The sequence below is a fragment of the Lonchura striata genome, chromosome 7, assembly GCF_046129695.1.
Source record: "Lonchura striata isolate bLonStr1 chromosome 7, bLonStr1.mat, whole genome shotgun sequence".
Classification (NCBI taxonomy): Eukaryota; Metazoa; Chordata; class Aves; order Passeriformes; family Estrildidae; genus Lonchura; species Lonchura striata.
The window spans coordinates 36,725,157-36,742,313 of NC_134609.1; the positions used below are offsets into that span (position 1 = coordinate 36,725,157).

The 17,157-nt window shown below is 43.4% G+C and overlaps 1 protein-coding gene across 5 annotated transcripts in view; it reads right to left on the bottom strand.

The window, feature by feature from the left end:
* MICU1 (mitochondrial calcium uptake 1) overlaps positions 1-17,157 on the bottom strand; it is an 88,670-nt gene that overhangs the window by 19,458 nt on the left and 52,055 nt on the right. For all 5 annotated transcript variants that reach the window (XM_077784795.1, XM_021543867.2, XM_077784797.1 and 2 more), the window contains 2 exons: positions 14,365-14,447; positions 9,389-9,586 (listed from right to left, as the gene is read on the bottom strand). In XM_077784795.1, the coding sequence (XP_077640921.1) occupies positions 9,389-9,586; positions 14,365-14,447 (281 nt within the window). The remainder of the gene's footprint in view (positions 1-9,388; positions 9,587-14,364; positions 14,448-17,157) is intronic.

Here is a 17,157-nt window from a genome sequence, read left to right on the forward strand (position 1 = left end):
CAGACTTTTCCTAAAGCAATGCCAAAAGGATATACTTCCTATCCTCTTCAAACACTCACATTAGCTAAATATCCAGCTATATTTTAGGAGGCTCCTAAATTTCTAGGAAGGTTTCTCCTAAAAACCAATCAAACAGATGATGCATTCCCTACAACCTCAAAGCAAGGATCTCAAGTAAATAAATATATATGTGCCACATTCCTAATTGAAATAGCAAAGAGAAATATATCTTCAAGGACATTTGGATGGGGAGAGAAGTGCTGAGGGATGATCTTTGAGCTTCTTTCTGCAGGCTGGGAAAAAAAACCAAAAAAACAAAACATCCAAGGGAGAAATCTTGCTAATACTAATTCTATCAGGTTTAGGGGTAGTGGAAAAAGGTGACCTGTTCCCAGACTGCTCTGTACATAATAAAGAATCAAAAGGATCTGGAAATAATTATTTGTAGAGTAATATTCAGATTCATAATATATGACCCTTTAAAGTGGTATTTGCTCAAAGCTTTATTTGACAGGCTGTAATACATTATTTATCTGCAAACTACTGCAGCACTGGCTCTGTTTACTGTTCTGGAGAGGGAGGTTGCCAGGATCTCTTGTCAAGTTGCATATACAACTATGACAGGAAGAAAAAGAAAGGGGAAAACACTATATATCTCCCTACATCCTTGAGCAACCTCGTCCATCCAAAAAAATTTAATGTATTTGTGAGTAAGCTGAAGTGTTTGCACAGGGACTGAATTACTGCCAGAAAAAAAGGAAGGGGAAAGTTTCTAAAGGCTTTTTTTTTGGGAAGATTGAAGAGTTAAAAAACTAATTCTTTGTGGGGGGATGATTATGCTGAAAGGTTTCTTCCGTGGACATAGATCTAAAGCACTGGGTTTTCCAAGATGAAGTTCAGCCTGCTCTGGACACAGCCTACAAAGAGCCCCCAAATGTAATTACTGCATTATTTGGTAAAACCCACTCAAAGACACAGCTTTAAAGATGTTCAGAGCTGCCAACAACAGGAGGAATGAAAATGGGCAGGAGGAAATGCCAAACCCAGCCTGGACCATTGCTTCTCTTTACCTTAAAAAATAATAAAGAAATGAAAGAAATGGGAGCTATTTTCACATGAGAAAAATCCAATCTTCCAAATGCTTTCCTGTTCACACTTTCCCCCCTCTGCCTAAGTGAATCTGTAGCAGCCAGGTTCAAAATGTCCATCTGTCAGCAGCAGTGCAATCCCAGCAGACCTTGTAATAAATAAAAAGGTCTTTGTTCATCAAAATGAGCGTTAAAGGAGATAACAATTTGAACTGAGTAGGAAATGCTACTAGCATAGAAGACTGTGTAACTAATTATATACAAGTTAACTTTTAGGCTAAGGACAATCTGCGAGGAAGATGAGGAGCCTTCGTTCCTATGACCACCAAGGGCAGAAAAAAAGACCCCCTAGCAACCAATTGCACCGGCGCAGAGTGCATTGAGAGAAAATACATCAACTGGAAAAAAAAAAAAAAAAGGGGACTAAAAAAACAAAAAGGTCAAAGGGGGAAGGTCGCCGTGGCAGAGCAGAGGCTCCCCGGTCGCCCAGCGCTGTTCTTTTGCTTAATACTGCTTGCTTAATAAATTCTTGTTAATTGATTTATCTATAATTAGCCTCCCCAATTGAATTTGTCCATAACACACCTGATATTGGAGAGAAGCTTTGGAGATTTCACTGACCTTGGCAAGCCAGTGTTGCCTGCAAGGGGGAAAAATTCATTCCCATCACCAGCCACTTGTTCCGCTTTAATGAGCGATTAAAAAAAGGTTATGTAAAGATGGCTGCACCTGAACTTCAGCCCCATGGATGAAAATATCTTCCTGCAGGCTCTGAGCAGATCAGTGTTTTGAAATTCTGTGCAGTGAGGGAACGACAGGAAGGAAACCTGAAGAAAAGGAATCAGTAATGCTAAGGAAAAAGGACACATATGATAAATTAAAGGGATGGGGAGGGGGAAGAGCTGAGCAATCTCCTCCCTCTGGAGCTGCTCTCCAGACTTGGTTCTGCTGCTGCCATCCCTGCCCTTGACAATGCTCCTGGTACCATGGAACACAGCAGTTTTTCTGTCCTGCATGCTCTCTGAATAAGAGGAAAATTCAGAAGCAGAATAAACTTCCAACCCTCCTGCAGGAAAACACACAGGACAGTGGAGCTGCAAGAATGTGAGTGAAGCCATTACTCTGAAAAATCCCAATATCTAAGTCTCCATGGAACTGCTGTATACAGTTTTATTAAGAAATACAGCTCCCTCATTGCCTGTTAAGAGTTCACAGTGTTTTCTGCTTGATCTTGGTGTTCAGTTCTCCAAGAAGTACAAGTTTGCAGGAGTTTAATTCAGCCTAGCAGGGAAGAGGGTCCTGCTTCCACATCCTTCCTTCATCAGCAGAAGCAAAGCCAGGGCTGAAGCACAGCCAGCAATGTGTGGAGCTGCAGAGAAGCTCAATTCAGAGCCTCAAAGGGGAGAAGGAGCAGGAGGACCTGAGGTGTTTGTTCATCCAGCAGAAGGAGGAGGCACAAGTCAGGTACCTGCTACAAGAACACGCTCCCACAGACATCCATAATCTCTTGCCCACCAACTTCTGCTGCCCCCTGGCTGTTGGCTAACTTGGTTGTGCACACATAAACTAGAGCATCTATGCTGAATAGCTTATATTTTCTAACTCACAGACTCTGATACAAACCTCCACACAATCCTGTGGCAAGGTAATGAATCCAAAGAGCACTCCTGGGATTTTATTTGCAGGGGTCCCACACAAGGCTCTGCTGCACTGCGGGAGCTCAGCAGTGGATTTACAAACCCTTCACAAACCAAAGGAGCCTGCTGGTACAGTGCAAAGCTTTCACTGCTGCTAATGATGCAATAAATAGAAATTCCAATAAAATTCTCCATAGCTTCCCCTGCAAAGCCACTGCATCAACCACGCTGAAGTCAACCTGGTTCAAATACAAGCAAGGCAGTTCTCTCCCCAGGTGGTTGCTCCATGAAGCATCCATCCCAAACAAGAGGATGCCACAGCTGCTCCTTTGTGTTCCAGCCACGCTCACAAGCAGCTGCAGCACATGAACTGCCACACCCTGTCAGCCTTACTGGCACACTCCTGGATCACTGATATTTTGGTGACCAGTGACAGCACCCAAGGGAATGACCCAAAGTTGTGTTAGGAGAAGTTTAGGCTGGATTTTGGGAAAAGGTTCTTCCACCAGAGGGTAGTCAGGCATTGAACAGGCTCCCAAGGGATGGGCATTGCCCCAAGGCTACCAGAGCTCCAGGAGTGTTTGGATAATGTTCTCAGGGTGGCACAGGGTGGGATTGCTGGGGTGTCCTGGGCAGGGCTCCATGATCCTTGTGGGTCCCTTCCCACTCAGGACATTCTGTGATTTTACAGCTGACATGCAGTTACTCAATATGCTTTTATAATCCTGACGCCCCCAAAACCACCCCACAGAGTCTTCCTCTGCCTCTCAGAGTGAGGCACTTGGGAGAGTTTGAGTTCTCTGGCACAAATTTCCTCCCTTGGACAAGGAAGGAATCAGTTAGGAACAGTATTTATGGCATCTTCTGACTGAAGCACAAAGTCCAGCTTTTGGTAACTCCCCCATGGCACTGAGTCCCCTACCCACCAGCATTCCCCCTGCTTCATGGAAAAAGGGACTGGAATTCATTCAACCTGCCTTGGATTCCAACTAAACTTTCTCTGGTGCACACTTAGGCATTTCATTACCTGCTCTGCTGTTCCTGACTGATGAAAATTACTTGCCTCAGACTCCTTTATGGTGACTCCTTGTGCTTACTGAGACAGTTATATCTCCCTTCTGTCTTTCCTTTAAGCTGCACATGCCATGGCCTCATAACTTATCCCTATCCTCAGATTTTTTTTCCATACTAATGTTCCACTCTGAATTCTCCCCAAGTCTTTGGCTGACACTGGACAAGAACTGAATGCCAGCTTTTCCCCAAACCTAACTGAGATAGTGCAGTCAACCTGAAAGCTTCATGTGACCATTTCCACTCACACACCAAGACAAAAGCAGTCTGCCAGCTCTGAATGCTGTCAAAATCAGGAAGAGCTGTCCAAATCACCTCCACTGCCTGCCTAGAAATTCCTGGATTACATATGTGTATGCTGGACTGTGCCTTCTTAACTACAAGGCTCTCTCATATGAAACTCTTCACAGTGATTGGATGTTCCCACTTTTAACTGGACATGTCAGAAAATTCTGTCACCCACCACAATTTTGTGGCTATCTATCAAACACAGAGACATCAGCCTCACTTCTGTTCCCTCAACTCCTACCATGGGAAATGCAGAAGAAGGAATATATAGGTCTGCAGGGTCTCCTGGTAACTCCTCTCTCCTTGGCACTAAATCCATCATGGCTTTGTCCATCTCTGACTTCAGAGGGCATAGCCTCCACATCCAGATCCTCTTTTCCTCCAGAGCTTTTAAAGGTTATTAGTTATCAGCATACCTTTTATCTGGTCAGGGCCTGACAACAATGACACAGACACATCACTCATCCTCTGGGATAAACAGAGGACTCATTGGGCACACTTTAGACTTTCTGTATTTAGCCATCAGCCCATCCTCCTCTCCTTCCCCTGCCGCCAGGCCAGGAAATCACTAACAAGAACACAAACAACTTTTGTACCTGTCATTAACTGCCTTACTGAAGAAGCAATTCCACAAGTGCTGGTTTGGCTTTTCAGATGTAAGGATCATGTGAAGGAAGAGAAAGCAACTCTGTAACTTAAGCAGGAATTCTAGATATCCAGGATATAGATACAGAAGTGACAAAACTGTACCAGTACCCAAAATCCATTACAGGATTGCTGAAAGGGCAGAATTCATAAGGAAAAAGGGAAAACATTACATTCCCCATCAAGGGGCTGGGTCAGTGGTGAGGCTGAGAGGATCAGCAAGTAAAGGACAACTCTGAGAGACAACACAGCTAATCATGACAGAGACTGTCATAAAGGTAACTTAAAACCAAACAAAAATACCTTGTATAAGTTCCAACAGTAAACTAACCTGTAAAACGTCTGAGTTTTGGGGCCCCTCCTTACAAAGCTCAGACAGTCTCACACTGTCAGACTTCATTTTTCAGGCTACTCAAAACAATTTACTTAAGTTACTCATTTCCCCCCTAAATGACTGCAGCAGAAACAAAGATATGTGATTCATTACTGCAAGTTTTGTTGCTTGTGTGTTAACAAATCACTGAAAACCTGTATTGCTCTGCCAGCCTATATAAAAACCAAGGCAGAATCCCAAAAAAATCTTGAGTTAGCTGGAAACAACAGAGCAGTTTTTAATACCTGCTACAGGATTACTTGGATACTAACTATTCCAACACTGGGACTCAGAAAGGCACTTACAGATTTCAGATATTACCATAAAACCCAACTGAGGAGCATCAGAAATGCCTTCTGAAACAAGAGTATTTGTTAAGACAGGCCTGAGATCCCAAAGGACCTAGGACTTGCTAATGAGGTGTGTGCAGATGGAAGAGCACCCAGCACCCCTTCTTCATAAAAACCAAACCAGACAGTAAGTGTAGTGGCACTGGCCATGAAAAAAAACAGGAATTTCCAGGATAAGGAAGTTACACATCACCAGTCACAGAACTGACACAGCAAATAAGGAATTTTCCAGATAACCAGATGTCGCTGTCGAGGCAGGACAGGAATGAAGAGACTCTGCTCAGAAGGCTGCTGAGAGTAAAACTCTGGTTTATTCAAAATACACTGCTCTTTTATTACAGAGCTTTGTGAGGACCAACTCCATTGGTCCTGAAGTGAAAACAACTCACAGCATTGGTGCAGAGTGCTTGACGCACAGTGATAGAACTTAACTATAAACAATGTAAAAACCAAGAGAGATAGAGAGCTATTTACATTCTTCTCCAGCTCTTTCCCAGGCTTCTGCCTGGATAGAAACTCTCAGTTTCTTCCTTTGACTGAATCTGAGACCCACAACCACAATGATGTCTCATACCTTTGCCATATTCTTACAGAATCCCATTTTACTTTGCTTGGAGCACCTTTTGCTTGGGAGAGACATTGGGACATCCTTAATCCTTGGGTAAGAGGAAAAATATGGAGATTAACTCAGTGCTAGCAGCAGGTTTTGGGGTGCCTTGCAGGAATGACAAAGACACGGAGAACAAAGGGCTCACACATCTCTGCTATGTGCACTTCTAGAATCCTAAAAAATTAGGTTGGAAGAGCCCCACAGGCTGACTGGGACTTCTTTTGGTCCACCAAGGACACAGGAATATCTGGGACAAGCACTAACAAGCAGAAATAGCATAAACAATGATGTTAAGTCCTATTCATCTTCCAGACTCACAGAGATCTTCCACTCTAAAACCAAAAAAAGAGCCCAACACCACCTGTGCCAAGGGGACATGTGAGAGCTGCAGAGCCTGACAGACAAACTTGTCAATGTTTGTCAAAGTGAGCCACAAGAAAAAAGGACTTTTGGCTGTAGGACCTTGCCAGGAGCTTCATTTGATGGGTTGGTTCCTGTAGCTCAGCCTTAGCTAAGCAGGACCACCCCATAACCCAAAAAATGACCACAGCTTTCTCCAAGTAGCTGAACCCCAAAAGGCTGAAATAAGGCATTGAAAGAAAGCTTCCCCTCTACCTCTGGCTGTGGTTACTTTCCTCATCTTTCCCTTCCTGCAACTGAGTCTTCACAAAATGATGGAAAATATACTTGCATTAAAAAAAGATATAAAAGCAGAAGAGAAGAAGAAAACACCAGGCCATGGTTACTTAAACCTGCTGTCAGCACTTCAGCCATAAGAAACATTGAAATGTTCAGGGCTTTGTCTGAGTTAATTCCTCTCTGAGAGCTTCTGCTGAATCTTAGCAAGACATATGCACGGATATTTTGATTTAAAAAAAATGAACCAAAATCAGTAAGAGGAATAATAAAGGGGGTTCAGACAGTCAGAAACTATTGTTCCACTTTCAGTCAGCAGAAAACAGCTCAAGTGTATGAACTGCAGAAATGTCTGGATCCTGAGCTGAAAAGGCTTTAAAAAAAAAGTCTTTCTTAAGGTAGCTTTCTTTCAGAAGAGACAAAGGCAGATCCCAGCTGGAGAACAGAGGCTCTGGGTCACTCAAGGGCTGCGCCAGCCCCACGAGATTCTTCAGACCTGCATTTCCCCAAGGACTTCCCCAGAGCTCTGAATATAAACAAAAACTGGGTTTCAAATCAACATCCCAGCTTCAGACCCTGCTCCAGTTTTACTGAGCCAGCAAAAGATGAGTAAATGAGGGAAGAAGAGTTCAGCTGAGCACCACCTCTCACATTTTCCTGATATACATGGGTCAGGATAAACCCTTCTCTCAACTCAAGAGATATTTCATCTCTGAATTACTGTGATTTTTAAGAGGCTGAGGTCATTAGAGCATTCCCTGGGAAAGGAACAACACAAACCCACCAGACACTCATGTGAAAGCTCCTTAAGTGTGAACAAACACATCAAATGTGAAGCAAGGAAAAAAGGTTTGAGATCAAGTCAAAAGAGATAAAAGCTGAAGAGAAGTCATGTTGCATAATGCTGGGGACAGAAATAGGCCTGATTTGCCTAAATCAATGAGAGCTATGAACAGGAAAATCAGGGCTTTAGTAGCAGGAACTAAAGGAAAAGTTAAGTTTGGCAGAACAGAACCACCAATGTTTCAGTGGAAATGAGTATCAGCCTGGTGCTGTTCTCAAGGCTGCAGGCAGGGAGGCAGTAATGATCCCTTCATATTTGATAACTTACCCAGACATAAATATCTTTTATTGTCCCCAGTTATAAATAACCTATTAGAAAAGCAACTACTATTAGCCAGGAAGATTCACAATTGACTGAAATCAAAACCTAAATTGTCACAGCAGAAATTGAAGAACAAGTATCATGAAACTGAAAAGAAAAACCTCATTTTTTCTTAAAGAGGGAAGTGGGAACTCGTGGAAGAAGCACAGGTCAGAAATACTTCAGTGCCCACCCCTGGAGTGAACAGTAGAAAACCAGGGCATAGAATAATCTCTGCTTCTCTTGCCTTTACATTCAAGTTACACCTGATTTTTCTTCACCTTAGAAAGTATTTTATTCATTTCAATTTGCAGAGGCACTGAGAAACTGACCCAGTTCACAAAGAACATTGTCTTCAAGCAGACTATTCCCCCTGCAAAGGCAGGGCCACACCACCTGCTTCAATGGCCAGGAAATGGAGGCAGTCAACCAGGCAATAGCCTTCACAAAAATAAATAATCAGTCCTTGGGTCAGTTTCTTACTTTGATTTGTAAATTCCAAATTAAAAAGGAAATAAATTCAGTTCAAATTACAATAAATGACTTGATAAGAACTTAATAAAATGCTGATCACACAACCTGAGCATGTGAGCAATGATACACCAGCCTGAAGTGACAGAGCTCTGAATACTGTTGTCCTGCTAGGATGGGAGACATCTTCTTGAGCACAAATCCTGGTTTCCAATGCAAATAAAAGCCTGGCTTTGCTCAAGCCAGGTTGAGCCTTGGAGCCTGATTGCAGTGATGGGCACCATTTCCATCTTGAGTCAGCTCTACCTGGGAGCTGAGACAGACCAGCAAGTCCCCTGTTGCTGTCCTTCTACTGATTTTATACAAAAGAACCAAATTATGAAGGGTGATGCTTAAATTCAGATTATGTGACTAGGAGCAAGGGGCTGAGAGCTGCTGTTAAAACTCAGGGTAATGCAAATTAAAAAGGAGACTAAATTCAGAAGAGATGGGCAACACTTTTTATAAAACATCCAAGAGTGAACAACAGAGGTCACATAATAGAGACCACCTATTTAGGAGGATTCAAACAGGCCTTGAACACTTTCCCATCAGAAACATTCAAAATAATGAAGCAAACAGAAAAGGTGGGGAGAAAAGCAAAGATTAAGAGTTTTGGGAATGTTATAAATCTTGGTCCTTTAGGGCCCAGCTCACTGATTAGGAGTGAGACCAACCTTCCTCAGCAAGGTAGCAACAGGTAACTCACAACCTCTGTTGGTTTTCCCTTTAATCACCTCCAGCAGCAGCGCCAAGGTAACAGGCAGGCTTTTAGAGGGACACACACCCAGGATGTGAGAGCTGCTGCTCCAACTCCACAACAGCAGCCACCAACAAATGCTGGAGACGTTCCTTGGGGAGTGCCACAGTCAACTGAAATGCTCACCAGGAATTTAACAGCTTGGCTCTGCAAGTCACAGCTATGCAAATTCCCTCTGTACCCTTTCCAAGCTCTTGCTCCTCCTCCAGAAGCCCCACCCTGCAGCACAGTCCATGCTGCACTGCCCTCCCCTGCACAAAAAAAAGCACCCCAAACCTCAAGCTTCAGGATGTCGTGCTGCAGCTTGCGCTGGAAGTCCAGGAAGTGGGAGATGGTGAGCTTTCCCTTCAGGTCAGCCCCGAAGAAGTAGGTGGTGAGCGCCGAGTTGAAGCCGGTTTTGAGGGTGTTGCCGGTGGTGGAGCGGTCCCGGTGGCGCATGCCCATGCTGGTTTGGGAACGGATGATGCTCTGCACCTAAAAATCACAGGGAGGATGGCACAATCAACACCATACCAGCAAAGTGGCATCCTCCTTTCTTTTCCTCTTCAAACAAATCTCTGGAGATACAAAAATTCAAAGATTTGGCTGAACTTAAGAGAATCACAGAATGATTCAGGCTGGAAGTGACCTTAAAGACCATCTAGTTCCAAAACCTTTCTGTGGGCAGGACCACTTTCCACTAGACCAGCTTGCTCCAAGCTCTGTCCAGCCTGGCCTTGAACACCTCTAAGAATGAGGAGTCCTCAACTTCTCTGGCCAACCTAGGTTTTGGTTTTTTTCAGTCCATTTTAAAGAAAGAAAAGAATCAAGTGCTTAAAATGAGTTTTAGGAAACAATTCAGCCAGTTTGCAGATAATCATTCTACTGCTGATCCCACCCCTGGTCAGCAGAGCATCTTCTTCTCAGCAAAATCCCAGGAGGTGGGGAAGCTGCAGCAATCACAGAATTCACAGAATGATGAGGTTGGAAGAGACCTTCAAGATCATTGAGTCTAACCCAGCTCCAACACCTCAACACATGGTACCCTGTGCCACATCCAGTCTGTTTTTAAACACATCCAGGGATTGTGGGGAAGAAAAAACTCTTCACATGTTTTAGAGCTTCCACTCCTTTACTGCCCATCCTTGTGAGCTTACACCAACCCCAGTCAGCAAACAGCACATTTCTTCCCACTCATGCACAAATCCTGGGGTTCTCAACCCAAGGGCCTCTCCTTGCTGCCTGTTGTTCTCTGTGACAGCTGGAAGTTCCTCCATCCCTGGGGGCTGTGCCACCCAGCACAAAACGCTCTTCAAAAGAACTACCCTACCACACAAAGGCTGACCTTGAAGGATGTGACAGCCTGAAAATCCAAGAGTGTGTTATTTTAAGGGTTCTGTGCAAATTTAAGGGGGCAGCCAAGCCTAATGCAGCCATATTCTCCTCAAGTATCTCATGGACATGACTGCATTTGGTTTGGGAGTAGTGAAACCCTCAAATAGCTCACTAAACTACCAAGGTGATCTGAGTGATTATTGCTGGATTGTGAGAAGGCAGGCTTATTCTCTGTGTACTAATTGATGTCTTCCAACAAGGCAGCAAAAGGGTTCATATTAAAGACAAGAAGTTTGAAAAAGGAGGGGGAAAAAAGCCACCTGACAACCCAGACTTCCCAAAGCTCCAGCAAACACTGCTCCTTTGCCATCAGCCTCTTCCCCCGGCAGACAAAAATTGGAAGGGAGGAAGAAAAGCAGCTGCCAAGAGCTCCAGCTGTCACAAGGATGCCAGAACCTCATTATTGTGGTATTCAGTGTGTTCAACTTTTTCCTAATGAGAGAGTGAGTGCTGGAGCAGCCCCAAAGGGGATGCTCTGGAGGAAAATGCTGTGCTGCTGCTCCTGCGTTCACCTTGTTGTAAACGCTGCATCCCAACCAGAGACTACTGGCTGTTCTTCCACAAGGAAAATCAAGCTGAAGAGAAAATCAAGAGGGAAAAAAATACAGAAAAGAAGTTTTGAGGCTTTCGGGGTTACTCTGATGTGAGGAAGGATGTGGGGTGACCTAATTGTGGCCTCCCAGTGCCTGAAGGGAGCTGCAAGAAACATGGAGAGAGACTATTAACAAGGATAATGGCTTTACACTGAAAGAAAGGAGCTTTAGACTACATATTAAGAGGAAATTCTCTGTGTGGGTGGTGAGGCCATGGCAGAGGTTGCACAGAGAAGCTGTGGCTGCCCATTCCTGGAAGTGTTCAAGGACAAGCTGGATAGAACCTGGAGCAACCTGGGATAGAAGAAGGTGCACCTGCCCATGGCAGGGGGGTTGGAATGAAATAATCTTTAAGGTGCTTTCCAACCCAAACCGTTCAGGAATTCTCTGATTTTTGCACTGTAAATAGCAACTCCTTAGTTAGCTTTGTGCTTCACTGTTAACTGTGAGCTCTGCATGCAGCACAGTTTGGAGACAAATATTTATAAACTGTCTGAAGCAAGGCAATTTAAGGCCAGCTTGGAAAACTGCCCCTGTTTCTACATGAGTGTTTGCCACACTGCAGACTGCTCCACAGAGCAGCTTTTCCTGGGTGTTATTTATATGGAATCCTAGGCTGTCTTTTCCTCTCCCATCTGTAACAAAGTGTTACACAGGTTGAAAATCCACCTGTGGGCGCTAGAGCCAAAATGATATAACTAGTCTCTGTTTTGGGTAATCCTTTCAATGCCCAGAAAGGCAGGCACCACTGCAAGGAGCTGCCCTCACCCACAGCTCATAAATTGTGCAAGGACATGGAGCTCTGAGGTGCTCCATGATTTGTTCATATTTCAGCCTAAGTGTTTATCATGTTTCATCTTTTGTACCAGATGAGGAGGAAGAAAAAAATTAAAATACTTAAAGAGAAATCACCAGTAACACTGCCTGCAAGTTTTCTACTTTTTAGCCAGCTTTTCTTTAAAAACAGAGGAGTATACCAACAATTTACATGCCAAAGGATGAAGAATTGAAGCAATACTGATGCAGGCACCACATTATTCAGGACTAAGAACTAACCACGTGCTGCGACTGCATAAAATATCTGAAATCCTTCAGCAAGGCCTGAAGAAATGAAATGGGATTTTATTAAGAAGTTAAAGCTTAGTCACATATTAACTAAATGTCTGCAGTAATTTTCTTTCCTGATGAGGTTTACAAACAGCAGTGATAAGAGGACCTGCTGTTGGCTGCCTCCAAAGAGAAGGTGTGAGGGAGGAGCAGAAAGTTCATTCCCACATGCTCACAGCCAGCAGGGATAGAATGATGCTTCCCTGATGGTCCTTTTCTTCCCCCTCTTTTTGCACCCATTCTTCCCAAAATGATGTTGCTCTTTTCAACTGCTGCATAATCCCCTGAGAGGGCCAGTTCCAGCTGCTCCTGCTAGGTAAGATTAACAGGACAGAGCTGCAAACTCTGCCTCCTGCATGCTCTTCCCAAGGCATTTCCATAAGGAGTGAAAAAGAGGATTTATCATATAAACAATTGTTTGTAATGTTTTATGTTTGCATAATAAGATATATGTGCCTCCCACTGGAGCTGTGTTTGTTCTTGCAGCAAATCAGTATCTTCACAGATATCTTCTCACTTTCCAGAATAGCTCCTTCATCCTCTTACTCTCAGCCTTCACCCAAATATTCTGATGCTAACCAGGAACTTTATTCCTTTCTATACAGGCAGTGACACATGTAACCAGCTTAACAAAAATACCTTCCCCTTCCTAAGGATATTTATGTGACTTAATGCATATATAACTTCCCCTGGCTTACTAGATGATTTGAAATAATTTAATTCAATTTTGTGTCCTCATCTTCATAGTGATTAGGAAACATTCGTCCGGTAGAAATGTTCCCTTTTCATTTTATGTGACTCTAATAAAAAAGCAAACGTGACATCTGTGTTAGTACCTTGGCGTCACTGCATTTTTAGTAGGAGGTTAATTGTTCTCTGCTTTTCTTAAATTCATCTACCTCCATAATTGATTTCATTTTAGAACATTACAACTACCATAAATCACCTTTTGGACTGTTCAATATGATCACATAGCTGCAGTGGAGTGCTAATAGCATGCACTGTGCAGACAGAAGGAAGAACAGAGATTTTTACTTGGGGGAAGGAGGGAACATGAACAAAACCCCAGGTCTACATTTCAAGCTGTCAAGTGAAGTGATATCAGACTGCAGATCAACACACTCCAGTCTCCTCAGTGTCCAAAGTGTGCATCTTACCCAGATATATTCTATGGCTCTGGAGCAAGCTCATGATGATGACATCATACACACAGGTAATAATTTAAGGAGGATGACAGCAAAAGATTAGAAAGGGAAGGTAATTCAACTGACCTCCTTTGCCACTAGTTCTTCCCATTTATAGCAAGTGCCCCAAGCATGACCTTGTAGAGACTCTTCTGCAGTTAATTACTCATTGAGCCAACTCATGAGTAGGAATCTGTCCCTGGATTCTCCAGGGCTGCTTTGTTCTTCGGTAGCACTTTGTAAATGCATTTAAGTTTCCTGTTATGAATAGCACACACTGGTGATTCAGGATGTCATTTCAGGGTGTATATAAGTTCCCAATATCTTAAGGCTAGAAATAGGCAAGAAAAATCACGCTCTTCTGCTGGGGGAGGGCAAATCTTTTCCCCACTGACAGCTCAAGCCTTCAATCTATTCTCACTTGGACACAGCCATAAATCACAGCTTACAGGAAGAGCTCACCAGTATCAGACACGAAGGCTAAACTCATTAAAAAACCTGCAGCAAAGATCCTGTTGATGAAGCCTTGTAAGAAGTAGAGGACTAATGAAAATATGTTCTCAATAACGTGTTTTTGGATTACACTGGAATAAGTGGATAAATTCTCCTCTGAAGCAGACTTACTTTGGCTATTCTCTGAAGACAAAATTAAGGAATACAGTAGAAGCTGTGAAGGCAGTAGGATCAAAATCCCATTTTATCAGTAGAGTGAAAAAAAGTTCTTTCTTAAAACTGACTTTCTGTAAGGACCTTAAAGATCATCCAGTTCCACCCCTTGCCACAGGCAGGGACACCTTCCACTAGACCAGGATGCTCCGAGGCCCATGCAGCTGGCCTTGAATGTTGGTGACAAAGTCACAGGAAATCTCAAATTCTGAATCTGTACTGCTGGCTGTCCTGGTTGAATGAAAAATTTTCTCTAAGCACCAAAATAAAACATAGAGGAATGCTGTGCTCATGGCTAAGATGCCACAGCACTGATTGTTCAACTTGCCTGCTCAAACTCTTCCATGTCCACCTCGCCGTCACCGTTCAGATCAAACATCTTAAAGGCGATTTCAAAATTCCTCTGGGGAGCTACATGAAAAACCCAACAAAACATAAAAAACAGTTAACAAAGATAAAAAAGCTCAATAAAAATTGAGCACAAGTTCTGAATTACTTTATCTGAAAGCAATTTTGCCAAATTCTTTCAATTTTAGTGAGGAAATGCAGCTCTAAGGAACCTCTAACTATAAGCTTCATGGTTCTCTTTTTACCAAAGATCTTGACAAGGAGTTGTAAGGAGGAGATATTTCTGGAACATTTATTCTATTTACAGGTGGAAAAAGCTGGAAAGCAAGATGCCATCTGGTATTTCTAATGACAATTAACAGAAAATGATGCTGCAGCAAGAACTCCAGTCTGTTCCATGCAGTTGAACACCAGTTTGGCCAGAGGATGTTCCTCCGGCACTGCACTCTCTGTGCTTCCCATGGGTGAGGAGCATATCTGGAATCTGGACAGTTCTCAGCTCTTGCCTCCCTGTACAAATTTCAACAAATCCTGACCACCCTGTCTCAGCCCAGTCATGATACTGAGATGAGGTGTGGGCTGGAGCTCACGAGCTGAGACGCCACCGTACGTTATTTATCATTGCATTTAGTCTGTGCCGTCATGGTTTATTCAGTCAGAACTGCAAAAGCAACACTTCCCAGCCAGCCACGCTCTTTTCCCTACATCCCACCACAGAATTCCAGTACATTTCCATTTTGGGCTCTGTAACCCATCACTGTTTGAAGCTACAACACAGCGCCAAAATTTTTTCCAAATTAAGTTAATATATGAGGAATTATCATGCTCTGCTACTTTCAAATACACACCTCCTACAGGATTTGTGGTGTTTGCTGGGATTTCTAGGGAATCCTCTAGCTTATAACTAATGCTAAGGCTGTCATCTTAAGAGATCAGTTAAAACTTAGCTCCTTTTTTCATTTCCCAAATCTAATGTAGATCACTGGTGAGGTTCAGCCCTCTTTAATCTCATCTGTGCAATCAACTTTTAATATTTCCAGTGGATGCTCAGGGTATAATGAGTTTTTGCATCCACCCTTCTGTGGGAAGGCACTTCCCAAACAGGGGTGGGAGAGGGGAGACAAAGAGGAATCACTCAGACAAAAGGAAATGAATATGCAATTAACTGGATTTTGGATGTTTGTTACAGCTCCAGTTCAAAACCTTCACATCGTGTTTTCTCCTTACTGTAATAAAGACTATCACTTTATGAGGAAAAGATGCAGCAGACAGGTTAATGAGACCTCTTTTCCCAAACACTTTGTGCCCAAAATAGATAAATGAGGGCATTTGGGCTGATGGCAGGGCCAGCTTGTCACTACCTGCTTGATATACACAGCACACGTGGTCCTGCTGTTATCATCCCTGCACTTCCAATTTCCCCCTGCCAATTACTCGAGCTTGGAATTCCAGATACCACGTGCAGGAGCAGCATCTCCTGTGACCACACCACGTGCTGGGTCATCCCCCACTTCCACCCACATCCCTGCTGTGCCTCCACACAGCTCCTCCCTCCTGCCTGCTAGGAGGGGGAGATCTTCACTCCCTGTCCCTCATTAACTCAGTGTTAATTGACCTGGGGACAGCCAGTCCCCAGCACCACTTTCATAATCTCTCCAATGATACATTGAATTTAAGGGATTAAGACTCCTCTGTATCTATCCAGCATCTCCAGTGATTAATTCCCCATTTTCCTGAAGAGCAACAAGCTTCCAACTACCCCCTTAATATTTCAAGAACACATGCAATTTTATTCACTTTAATTGCAAGTACTTCATGAAAGCCTGGAGGCAATTTCTTATTAGGCCCAAAATCTGGCACTCTGGAAATGGTGTTTCCTCTACGAGGAAGGGGAGGAACAGAAGAAACTCTCATCTAGTTACAAGGTTCTAGAAAAAGAGTAGTCAACAAATATTTCTTACCCCATTTTCTCTACCAGAGTATAACAATGTTTATTTAAAAATTGGGAAATTTGTTACTCCTTGTGAAAAACTGTTACATGTTGAGGTTTTTTCCCCTTTTTTAAGGAAATATATAATAGCCCATCCCATTTGTGCAGACACACGGTGAACAGAGTAGAATATGCACTTCTCCCTCACAAGGCCATTTCTCTCCTTTTCCATCTTTAAACACACATTACCATAAGCAGTTTATCAAAGCCCCAGAGGAGAACAACACCTCCAAAATTTAAATGAGCAGTTCAGCATCAAAAATCTGCAGGGTCAGTATTTTCTGAAGACAGGGAAGAGTGGCTTTAAATTGGCAAATTCAATTACTTCACTCCTTTAGCTAATAAATGGCATGCCTGGTTTCTTCCTTTGATCTACATATCCAGCTCCGATTACCTGTGATGACACTTCAATCCAAACAATGTGACCCTGAGCCAGAGGAACCGGAGGGCACCCAAGACAATTAGCTCATCCCACTGCTGCTCAGGAAGAAATGTTCATTAGAGATGTACACCCCTGATGTCCAGGACTGGATTTATGGGGCCTGGGTCAGATGATTTCTGCCTCTCCCCTTGGCTGTGATGCTTCTGGCCAGGATTTATGTAGGAAGAGTTGCCCTGACAGCAGCCAATCCCACTGCGCCCGCCTTGCCCATTACCTCAGCTTGTACAACTTCCATTTCTCTTCCTCTTCCTGCACTTACATCCCTCAAACCTATAGATCAAAAAAGCAGCAGACACCAGATTGCCCAGCTTTCCCTCCCTCTTTTATTTTGCCCCCCAAAT